Source organism: Protopterus annectens, chromosome 3.part1, assembly GCF_019279795.1.
Source record: "Protopterus annectens isolate FY-2018-M chromosome 3.part1, PAN1.0, whole genome shotgun sequence".
Lineage (NCBI taxonomy): Eukaryota > Metazoa > Chordata > Ceratodontiformes > Protopteridae > Protopterus > Protopterus annectens.
The window spans coordinates 90,231,510-90,244,387 of record NC_056732.1 but is presented as its reverse complement, the minus strand read 5'-3'; the positions used below and the strand labels follow the sequence as shown (position 1 = coordinate 90,244,387).

The window sequence follows — 12,878 nt, the reverse complement described above, 5'->3', positions numbered from 1 at the left end:
TGACCCAGAGGTCATTACTCAGGGACCTAAGGGGACTAGGGCCAGTTCCTCCAAAAATCCCATAACCTCTGACAAGGAGAGCAGAGCCTTGGACCGATGGGGCAAGAAGGTCTACACTTTGGCTACCCTACCCATTAGAGATCTCAATTACCAATTCTATATGCTTAAATATCAACAGAACATGCTGGATTTATTGAAGCAGAAAATTTCCAGCTTACCAGAAAGTACTACTATGAGAGCCTTGGACCGATGGGGCAAGAAGGTCTACACTTCGGCTACCCTAGCTATTAGAGCTCTCAATTGCCAATTCTATATGCTTAAATATCAACAGAACATGCTGGACTTACTGAAGCAGAAAATTTCCACCTTACCAGAAAGTACTACTACCAGAGAACTAGGAGATCTGATACACTCCAGCTCTCAAGTGGCCCAGCATTCTCTGCATTGCGGCTTTGATGCTTTGGAAGCCTGTAGCAGGGATGCAGTTTCTGGCTCAGTCATTAGAAGGCATGTATGGTTGAAGGAGCAACCATTGCCTGATCAGGTTAAATCAAAACTTCTGGATGCCCCCTTGGATAAGGAACAATTGTTCAGCCCTAAGGCAGAGGAGGTGATTAAGAAAATGGAAGACAAGGCCAAGTCAATGCAGATGGTCAGGGACTTCCTGCAGATACACCCCCCCCCCCAGATTCAGCAGGAACTTCCCTACCAAGCACTGGTCCTTTCCTGCCCAAGCAAAAATTGTGCAAAGGAAGGGGTGCAGAGATAGGTCCTCCAGGCACCAGCAGCAAAGCCAGCAGAGGCCTAGACAGTGGATGTCTACTATGCCTAGGCAAGGGAGTTCTAAGTCCACTCCCTACCCTAAGGACTCACAATGACTCCTCCTCTCCCCTCAGGCCCCCCCCCCCCCAAGACAGGCTAGGAGGAAAACTTTCCCTATTCCTAAACAAGTGGCAAACCATCACCGCAGATTGTTGGGTCTTAAAAATAATTTCCAAAGGATGCAGATTCACTTTCATAGAGAAACCCAGATTTTCAGGTTTTCCAGACTTGCCAGCAAACCAGAGGACAGAGGCCATCCGCCAAATTCAAAAACTTTGTGCTCAAGGAGCAGTGGGGCCAGTACCAAAGGAACAAGCCAGAAAAGGATTTTATTCAAGGTTGTTCTCAGTACCCAGAAAAGAGGACACCTATTCTAGACCTGTCCACATTAAACCACATTAAACCTGTCCCTCCAAGTGCCAGAATTCAAAATGCTGACCCTTCACAAGCTGTTGCCAATGTTGGCGCCAAATGCTTGGCTAGTGACCCTAGATCTGAAGGATGCCTGCCTCTATATCCCCATAAGGAGTCCTGCAGTAGTTTCCTACACTTTAGAGCAGGCTCAGAGCCCTTTGGCTTATCTACTGCTTCCAGAGTCTTTACCAAGTGCTTGGCTCTTGTTATTGCCTTTTGCAGACAGACATACAGATTTAACCCTATCTGGATGACTGCCTCATCCAGGCGGACACCAAGGAGAAACTCCTGCAGGATCTTACCTTTGTCCAAACCTTCTAACCTGTCTGGTATTTACCATCAACAGGGAAAAATCCCATTTCTAACCCACAAGATGGCTAACCTTCGTAGGAGTTCTCCTGGACACATTTGCCCAAAGAACCTTCCTCTCTCCAGAGAAGCAGAGCTTTCTCCCCCTCTACTTTTCTTAGCTAGCTCGCAGGGCCCACATCACAGCAAGGACGTTCCTGCAAGCACTCTCGTACATGGCATCCTGTTAGTGCCTTTGGCCAGGCTCCACATGAGAAAACTACAGTGGTAACACCACTCTGGGACTATTTACAGGTTTTTAGATATTTTTATACATCATTTTTGAGTCTGGCCACATGGGGTCTGGTATATTGAAGGAATTCCAAAAGTTTAGTTTGCCTCTATGTATCCCAGTATGCGTTGTTCGTCTCAAAAAAATTGCATCACATCTGCCACTATTTCCGTAGAGTTCCAGTCACTGCACTCATTTACAGGCATTCACTGCTGTGTTGTAAACACCTAGTTTTGGTTAACATGTTATCCTTTTTCAATGACTACTTCAAACCCAAGCAGTGCAAATGCAACAGAACTGAAAAGTGCATTTTATTGTGGTTTCTTCTTAGAAATGCTACCTTGAATTCAGGCTTGACGAAAGAAATCTAGTTCTTTAAGGTAAGTCCCCCTCTCCTTTCATACCTACCTTCCCTACCTGTCAAAGAGCTAAGGGTAATTTGACCCATTATTTGCATGTGATTGACAGCTCACAGCAGGTGACCAGACTAATGTACTGTTTGCTTCTCACAGCCTTTCCTTCCTTACAGTGGGACACTTTTTTGTTGTACTCCTTTCAAATTTAGATCCAAGCTCTGTAGTACTGAGAAAAATCACTTCTTTGCAAACCAAACTCCCAGTTTTCCCTTACACTGTTGTTAAATGGCTAACAAATGATAAGACTATAAAAAAAGATATATTTCAAGCACTTGCATGACAGCAGTTGCATGTTTTTTTTAAGTGGTAATTTAAGAAAATTACAGTCTCTCATACTTCATGTAATCTTATGTAATGTTCTCTATTAATTGTGACCATCTGCTTCTGTGTAAAAAGATGCAATTAATGTCCACGCATGGTCATTTTTAAAATTACGCAGCTGTTACTGTACTTTTGCCTGTACTTCCTCACTGTGCTTTGTCACATCAGTAGGGCTTTTCAGAAAATTGATATTAGTGTGACATTTTTGCTGTAATATTTCCAGGAATGGAACCCCCCCCCCCCCCCCGCGTGCATTCACACACACACAAAAAGCTGGAGAGAAGATGCAGGCAATGCAAACCTTCCTCAAATCCCTCAGATAAATACAGTTGATAGGGTACACTTAACACAGAAAAGGAGTTCCACACAGCATATACCCAGTAATATTAGGTTAACAGTGGGCTGGGCAAGGCAGCTCTGACATCACAATTTGGGAGGTTCACTGGCTCATCTGTAGAGCATGCAAATCAGGCAGCGCTTACATCACTTTGGGGGAGGAAACATCCGGGTAATTACAGCAAGAGCTCTGGTAGATGTGACATCATCATTTAAGAGCCAGCTAGGGGCTTTTCAACTTGTTTTGCAAAGTGAAAGTAAAACAGTAAAAAAACAGTAACAGTGGAAAGGTAGGAAGCCTGAGAGGTAAAACAGTTGACTGCATTACTTTTTAAAGCTGCAGTGATGATTTTTTGTGGCTGTATCAAACAATGGGGACTAAAAGAGACCGCAGTTGGAGCAATCTGCTTTAATATCCCATTGTTATCCTTTAATAGAACAGTGTGAATGGATAGGAAAGAGAGGAGAAAAAAAAGACTCAAGTGCTGGGTAGCAATATTATGTTACCATTGATATAATGCTTAGCCTGCATAATAAATGTTTTCTGTTAAGGTAAAAAATGTTGGTAAGTCAGCTCCAAGGGCTAGGCACATGCAGGTACAAAAATTCAGGTAACTGTAGGTTATAGTCCAATCCAATGTACTTAATACCAGAAGTTATAAAAACACTGATTTATTCACCAAGCCAAAATAAAAGTAAAACGCTGCACCAGCGTTTTTCATTCTGATAAGTATCAGAACTTCTTCAGACAACCAACAACACTAACTAGTGTTGTTGGTTGTCTGAAGAAGTTCTGATACTTATCAGAACGAAAAACGCTGGTGCAGCGTTTTACTTTTATTTTGGCTTGGTGAATAAAGCAGTGTTTTTATAACTTCTGGTATTAAGTACATTGGATTGGACTATAACCTACAGTTACCTGAATTTTTGTACCTGCATGTGCCTAGCCCTTGGAGCTGACTTACCAACATTTTTTTCTTAGTTTTCTGTGTGGTTTCTTTTGTTTTCTGTTAAGGTGTTTATATTACTCCAGCTTATTTTTAAGTAAATATTTAAACAAGTTTGTTTATATTGAAGTACTTAGCAACTGTATATATTATTATGCAAAATAAAAGGAAAAGAATGAAAAACAAAAGCAAGTAAGAAAAAAGAGAGCAGTATTGAGAAATAGAAAAAGGTAATATAGAAGAAAGCAGGCTTAGGTATGTATATATATATATATATATATATATATATATATATAAATATATATATATATATATATATATATATATACTAAATAAGTTGAAAGTTTGTACCGTATGATTCCATTTGTATCCTGTGTTTTCAGATGTATTGTTTAATAAGTTTTGAGAGTGATGGTTTTTATACTGTTTCCCCTTATGCTGTTTACTAGATTTGTGTAAGCCGCGGTGGTGCAGCGGTAGCGTTGCTGCCTCACAGCAAGAGGTTCTCCCATTCGATTCTCGGCTGGAGCATCTTCTGTGTGGAGTCTGCATGTCCTCCCTGCAGTCGTGTGGCGTTGATGCGTAGAATGGGCTGCCTTTGTTGAAGTTTGGGCGTCGAGCTGGCACCTCTGCACCCGTAAAAAATCTACTGCCAATCATTAGCGGACCAGAGTTCTGCTGTGGCGACCCCTAAAAGCCGAAAGAAGAAGAACAACAACTTCTTACTAGATTTGTCAGCTGTAGTTATTTTACCATTAGCAGCTTGTCTTTTTACACTGGGCAAAGAAAGGTTCATTTCTTTTACTTTCTCAAGTAAGTTGCTTTTCCTCACGAAGGCTGATGCTTCTTCAAGAGAAGTGAATATTTTTTGACCATCCGAGAGGGTAATTTTGATTCTGGCTGGAAACATTATCTGGGCTTTAATGTTGGCCTTTTTTAAGTCTTTAATAAGTGGGACACACGCTTTTCTCTTTGTGATCACAGCGGAAGTGTAGTCATTGTCAAATCGTATATTTTTCCCATTGACTTGGACTAGATTTCCTGACCATGCAGCTCTTAGTATTAAGTCTTTGTCTTGTGTAGATGGGAATTTTACAATGCTGGATCTTACAGCTGTTGAATTTTTTGATGCAGATGTATATGACAGGGACCTGTGGGCTCTCTCAATTCCGAAAGATAATGCGTCAGGGAGGTTTAGTATTTTTGGAAGCCAGTCATTTAGGAAGGGACTCATATTATTTCCTTCCATTTTCTCTGGAACTCCATAGATCCTAATGTTGTTTCTTCTGGATCTATACTCTAGGTCTTCCACCTTTTCTAGTAACTGGTTATTTTGTTGTAGTAAACAGTTTATCTGGTTGTCATTTTCCATTTGCCTGACATCTATTTCACTTACTAATTCTTCTATAGCTGCTGTTTGGTCAGAGTGAGTAGTAATAATTTCCTTTAAGTCATCAATTTGTTTTTTGCTTTCTTTCTTCATATTTTCCATAACCTTCTCTAAATTATCCATCTTTATAAAAAGGTCTTGAATGCTGGTGGTGATTATTGTTTGAAGTTCCTTTTTCATAGTGCTGTCCTGTAGAGATGTCTTCAAGTGACTCATAGCTGTTTCAGTCAGTAACTGGTGACAGAACTTCTGACAGCGAAAATTAAGATTTCTTCTGATAAAGTTGTTCACAGTATCAAGATAAGTAGTTGTGGAAAAATTCTTCAATGTTTATTGAGTTAAAATAGAAAAATCCTGTCAGAAAAAATAATTTCAGGCAGAGCATCAAGAAAGTGCAGCTAACTCCTTGGCATCTTGGCCACGCCCTCAGCATCAAATTTCTGAAGGGTATGATGTCTGAATCACGAATGGCTGTCATTTTTTGAATTCATTCCTCATTGATTTGTCAGTGACTTGCCAGAAAACCACAATTTTTATTAGAAACAGACCAAAAATATGAATAAAAATTCTGTGAAAATCTGTACAATTGAGCGTTGTGGGTAGCATGATGAAATCAGTAGGAGAGATGCCATGTTAGGAATGTTGGTAAATCTGGAAGTGATCACAGCAAACTCTAATGAGGACTAACACTGCCATGATGAAAAGGTGAATCCACTTTATATCGGCTTGTAAAAAAAGAAAGTAAATCCACAAACTCTTTAAGTGGTGGCAGATGAATGGACGATGCAGGCATTCTTCACTAGAGCAATTTATTAAAATATGTAGAAAACAAGCAAGAACCTTTGCCAGAACCCAGGTTCACAGAAACTAATAATGTATAAAACACCAAACAGACAAATGGACCCAAGGATAGTCTAATACTCCAGTGCTGTAAAATTCATATTTATTTCAGGTGCATAAGTGCTTTCGAAGTTTAACTGCTTCTTTCACTGCTAAAGAACCAATTAGCTGATTTATGGCTCTGTTCATGTCACAGTCCAGGCTAATTTCTAAACAGCTATTTCCCCTTATGCATCTTTATACCAAACGTATGACTCTAGGATTGTCACTCACTATAGTTATTGTTCAACTGTACTACTGTAACTGGATGCTTGTTTAACTTATAATTAATCTATATCCCTAAGCTTGTAAAGTTCTGAACTAGTATTTTTTACTATGTAGCACAAAATCTTACCAATATGTATCTTATGTTTTTGTAACTGTTCCAACTATGTTTGTTACTTTATCTAATTATGTAATTTTAAGTATGTGGAGCTTTTCTCCCTGGGCATCTGCTGAAAATGGGCTCTGCCCAGTCGGATTTTCTCTGTAAACAAATGTAAAATAAATAAATGAAAGATGTATAAAAATGAGTCATCTCTCAGATAAACATGAAAGTGTCCTTCAGTCTGAAAAGGGGCATTTAAACGTTTGTCTAAAGGGTAGATGCATATATTATTTTCATAACTACTTTAATAAATTGTTTTGTTCAGAAATGCATTTGCCTTCTGTTTGCTTGTCGCCTTTTAAAATATTTTTCTGTAGTATGGATAGCTGCATTTTAAAGGCTTTTTCTGGATTTGCTACAATAAATATTTAATTTTTTTAGTGTACCGTGCATAACTTCTTTACAGACATAGATGTTGCATGCTTAGAAATATTTCTTTTAGGCTTTCATTCTGTTATGTGATTTGCTTAAAAATGCAATTGTTTCCTAAAAAACATCTTTTATAATTTATGGAACACAGATTTTTAAGCAGTAAGACATACAAATCAGCTTAATCCGTTGTCTTTTTAACAGGTTGGACAGATGCAGATTTTACGAGAACAAATTGCAAATGAGTTGCGTTACTCATGCAAGTTTGACTCTAAGCATCTAGCAGCTGCACTGGAAAATCTTAATAAGTGAGTACAATCTACATATCAAGAAATGAGTAATGTCAATCTAATGACGAGTAAAAATCTGTATGTGATATTAAATCAAATGTCATTCATTTGTTTTGTGCTGATATATTTCTGTTGCTGATTTTAAGTTTGTGTTTTTAGAGCGCTTTTAGCTGACATTGAAGCACATTACCAGGATCCTTCACTGCCATATCCTAAAGAAGATAACACACTCCTCTATGACATAACTGCATATCTTGAGGCTGCAGGCATGCAGAGTCCACTAAACAAGGTCAGACTGCAACTTTGTGATGATACATTTAATCACATTCCTTGTTAAGATGTTCACTAATTAAATTAAAAGCCTATCCCCTAAAGGGAGTAGTGTAATTTATAAATGATTCTTGACATTTGTCTGTATTAGCAGTCAAAGAAATTACATTAAATTTTCACTAATGTGTGCTGCATTAAAGTACATTTACAATTTATATAAAAAATATTTTTGACTTTTTTCACTGCTGTTTGGGATGTGTTCTTTTTTAGCATTATATTAATTTAGTTTATATAATCCTTTTTCTCACAGATGGTACAACTTTGAAACATTTCATTTAATTGCTATTGATGAAAGTTATCGTGCATTGTTGTTTATTTTTTTATGTTTATTTTCTAACCAGTACTTTTTCAGAGAGGGTCACTTTAACAGTAAAAAATAACATTTAGGTTTACTAGCTCTCTAGTTCCTTTAGCCCAGACGGACTTCTAAACTGCCCCTTACCCTTGTGTAGGTTTGTTATGGTGCCTGTAAAAGTGTATAAACAGCAAGGGACCCCATATAAAATTCCAGCAGAGGTATGTACTGCCTTCAGTTCTTGCTGAGTATGTCTGCTCCCATTGTATTGTACTGGAATTTTTCATCTGCATAGTTAGCACCCAGCTTTATTGTCATTTGTTACTGTTTGACAGAAGAGTCATCAAAATAGAGAGGCTCATCTTGTTGAAATCATGTGAAGTAAGGCTATGTCATCTCTACCTGAATTGATCAACTAATGTACTGTGGTAGACAAATTGCATATAAACATTACACACACAGTACTTGATTTGTTTGCAGCCTGAACTTAAAGTTGAGTCTTACAGTATTTGTCTCGAGTTTTCCAAGTTAATTAGATTGGGTCACATTCTGCCACAGACCCAGGTTATCTGGTATTATTAATGCAGTGATAAAGGTTTAGAACTCCATTACTTCTATGTGAGTATCAGAATGGGATTGGAAAACTGACCCTTGGTTAGCTGTAGTCCCTTGATATCAGTTTTTATATCCGAGAGGAGAGGGATGAGGACAAACCCCATGGGTTTTGCTGGTGACATTCTTCTGTCTAGAGCAAATAAGCCTTCCATTAACTGGGCTCTATGAGATAACTCATTAGCTATCCAGCAAAACTGTGTCAGTTTGTCAGTCATCCCAGCATGAAGAAAAGTGTTGCAGTCCTTGGCAAGTTCCATATAAACAACATTGAATGTATCCTTGTCCTTTGCAATCCTTCTAAAAGACCTTTCTACTGGGGGATGTCAACTATCAATCAGTAATGTGGATCACCTACATTGGCAATGGTTAGCTTGCCCAACAATTCCTTAACATTTTAAATGCTACCCTCATACAAATAGTTAACTATCCTGCCCTTGATCTTGTCCTCACAAATATGGCTACTTCTTGCACACCTCCATATGCATACCTTCTATTGTTAAATCAGATCAGAAGTTAGTGATTCTTTCCTTTAAAAATGGTGGTTACCCCCTCCACACACACACACACACACACACACACGCACACACACACAGAGATACCTCTGTATTTTGGGATTTCAAAAGAAAATCTTAATTTACTTTTTAACCTAAATAAATTCTGCAGTAATCCTTCAAAATGTATCTCATTGTGTATTTGACTTCTAATTACACTTAAATGGTTGTATTGATAAGACTATCCCTATATGTATCAAATAAAAGGAGAAATTTCAAAACAACCCCCTAAGAAACAATAACCATATAAATAAATTATATAACATGAGATAGAAATTACGTATTCCTTAAAAGAGGTCTCATCCTACCTACCTAAGTGCACACCTAGGCAGACTAGTAAAGAGCTTAAGGGGGGGATGTATTAGGAAGCTCAGCAGTGAATATACAATTAGAATTGACATAGAAACCAAAAATAGCTACATATCTTTCTTCAGCAATGTCAGGATGTTAATAGCTAACGATCAACAATATTTGGAGTTGGTCCACAATAACACTGTCCTCTCTTTCCCATAGGAACTAGCTAATATATTCTATCTGCCAAATTGAGTGCAAATTATACTTCACTCACAGTTGTAGCTGTTCCACAGATTCCATAGTCCCATTCACCCTTTAATCAGAATGCAACAAGTCCTGTCAGTCCTCTCAAAAGTTAAGAACACCTCATTCATGGACGCTGATAAAAAAACATGTCCCCTGATTATCGGTGCCAAATATGTACTGTCTAAAACCCTACTTAACCTCTTTAATCTAAGCATCTGTACTGGTTACATTCCCAAAGTTTGGAAAACAGCCATTGCAATGCAATTCTGTGAGTGGCCCAACCACAGATCGTGGTGATTAGTCTAACTAGGCTCATATGTAAACTGTCAAATATATTTTCTCTTATCTCATTAATCTGGACTTTGAAAAACCTTTTAACCCTGGACTATCATTAATTCAGCTTTGTCAAAGGCAAGCCGTGCCCCTTTAACCTAGTAAACGTCTTTGAAAGAGTCACCAAAATAGCAGAGAGTGGCCCTGCAGTACCAGCTACATATCTGGACCTGGCCAAGACCTTTGACACTGTTTGTCATGCAAGTATTATTGACATACTTGTATGTCTGAATATAAACCCTTGTATTTTATAATGAATAACTAAGTGGTTGTCTGACAGAACCTATGTGGTTAGAGTCACAGATGCTATTTCTGAAAGCAAAAAGGTTATCAGTGGTGTACCACAGGGTTCAGTGTTTGGTCTGTTTTTCAGACATTCATGCCAACACTCTTGGCCTACGGTTGTCTGTGTTTGCAGGTGACTACTAAATTGTGAATTGTTGATCTTCCACTGACATAATTTGTCAAAAATGGTTTATACCATGTTAACCATTTAGTGCAAGGAGAACAGTCTTAAATTAGATGTGAAAAAATGTGGTTAATTTAGGTAAATAAAACATTTATCCCATTGTACTTATATAGGTGACTCATCTCTCCCATTATACACTGTTGTAAGGGATAATTCTTTACCTTTTGTCCTTCATGTCTTCACAGTAGCTCGGAAAGCCTTCTGTCTAGCTCATCTAATTTCAGTAGACATCTCCTCCAGAGCCAGAGAAGTCTTAATTCCTATTTACTCATACATCTTCAAGACCCTTAGTATCCAGACAGACTGTCATCTCTCTGTCTGGCCTTGTACTTTTATAGACTGTATGTTGGGAATCTCTGTTTAGCCTTTTAAGCCATCAAAGCTTCAACCTTCCTTGACTTCCTTTCACTGGGTATTTGAGGTACTATTTGTTCTGTGACGGACAAGGAAGTAAACCTTCATCAGCAGATAAATAAGACATTTTGGTATGATGGCTTTATCTCCCAACATATCCCTCATCTTTGGAATAAACCTGCAATGTCAAGCAGAGTAGCACGCTTACCACCTTCTAGGTAAACCTAAATAATTGGATAGGCTGCTTCATATTCTCCCCTCGTCTGTCTCATGTTGTCCTGCTTGAGGGTGGAAGGAACTTTTTAATATGGCTTATTGGCTAGGTGTTTAATGATCTGTAGAATGATTGTCTATTACTTAACTATAGGGTTGCCACCTTTCTACTGTGCCATTTCCTGACAAACAAGCCCCGCGCCATGCACATTCAAGCCACACCCATTCCTTTTAAAGGACCCTTCAGCATAAGTCTTTAATATCACATACAGTTACCAATAAGTAGAAAAATGTGCAACGAGTCAAAAGTAAATTAAAAAAACTTTATTTAGCAATACTTCAAAGGTTCACTACATACAACAGTACATCACACACAAGCATGGGAAAACTAAGCCCAAGTCTCATATCACAGGTAGTACTAAAATGGAAATACAATTAGATATTAAAAACACCAGTTCATTCAAAGCAGTACATTAAGTGTTCACCACACACAATAGTAAAAGAAAAGCAACTGTTTAAAGTATCTTCAGTTTTGCTAGAAATCATTGCTTATACTTGAAGCTATATTTGGCATTTGATCTAGCAGCCTCAAGTAATGGCTGGTTATTTCTCACAAATGAATAAAATTGTGAACAACTCATGTTAAAGTTTAGCTTGACCTGCAACTCTGCCTTCACAAGTGACACAAGCATTCTATTTCTTACATCAGTCCACGCATTCCCCATAAGTGAAAAACCCTTTCCACAAAGCTATTGCTGGGGGGGATTGAAAGAGTAAACTGCACCAGTCTGTAAAGTGGCTTGCAGTCTGGAGCTTTACTAAAAAGTCACCCAGCGATCACTTACAGATGCCTCTGTCATCTGTAACAGGGCTGGCAATGCAGCAGTTAAAGTACAGTAGTCTGAGTAAAGTGCTTCAATGTCCACATCCAATTTGAAGAGGTCTGCAACTGTACGCAGTTCTGGCCAAGTTACAGGATGTTGGAGGCTGAGGACCTGCATAGCTTTAAAGGGACTATTATCATAGTCAAACCACTTCTGTAGGTAACAAAGTGCTTTACTGTAAAAATCACAGAAGGTCCTACAGACCTGCTGTGCGACAGCTGGAGTAAAGTGCTGTAAGACAGATGAAACTTTAGTACCAAAGAACTGGTCATCTAGCCTTCTCTGCAACTCATCTTTTAGACTTTTCATCACGGTGTAGAACTCTGGAGCAGAGAGAGTGTTACTTTCAAGTTTTGCTATAGACTTGTGGAATACCTGCAGGATGTAGTGCATGAAATGTATGTAGCACTCTGCCTCAGACACATCCCCACTGATGCCATCCTCATCGGCCTCCACAAATTTCCAGATAAGGGGGTGACAGTCCTCAGGCCCTTGACTTTTAATAGCAGGCCAACATTCTACCAGCCTTGCCACAGCTGGGAACAAAGACAGCCACCTTGTTACAACATGTTGCATTATTTCCTTAAAGTCCTGGTCTAGGAAAGAATAGAAGCCTTTCAACAGTGCCATTTTTTTAGCAGATGCTGAAAACTCACTATGTACTTTCAAAACCAGAGTCTCCACATCAAACTTTGCAAGGGCCTTGCTTGCATGCTTGGCACAGTTATGTATTACATGGCATAAACAGTTTGCTGCAATGATGTGAGGCACCTCAGATTTCAAACTTTTAAAAACAGACCTGTGCTTTCCATAATTGCCTGAGGCATTGTCTGCAGCATAGCTAGCAATGTTTTGTACTTTGAGTCCTTTATGCACAAGGATGTCCTTTATTCTAGTAAAGATACATTCAGAACTTTCGTTATGATCCTCATAGAAATCAAGGAGTTTCTGTTGTGTGCCATGGGTGTGAGTAAAGTACTGAATAACTAAAGGGAACATTTTTCTGTTCCCTTTATTGGATGTATCTGATCCCACTGAGAAATAGGAATTGCCAAGTTCCTGCAGAAGGAGCTCCTCTGAATGAGGTGCAAGAACATTCATGACAATACTCTCAGATTTTGTCTTCCCACAGGTGAATTTCG

At 38.7% G+C, this 12,878-nt stretch overlaps 1 protein-coding gene across 1 annotated transcript in view; it reads left to right on the top strand.

Annotated features, from left to right (window-relative positions):
- WASHC5 (WASH complex subunit 5) overlaps positions 1–12,878 on the top strand; it is a 1,015,994-nt gene that overhangs the window by 790,982 nt on the left and 212,134 nt on the right. The window contains exons 23-24 of the mRNA XM_044066602.1: positions 7,067–7,170; positions 7,312–7,441. Coding sequence (XP_043922537.1) covers positions 7,067–7,170; positions 7,312–7,441 — 234 coding nt within the window. The remainder of the gene's footprint in view (positions 1–7,066; positions 7,171–7,311; positions 7,442–12,878) is intronic.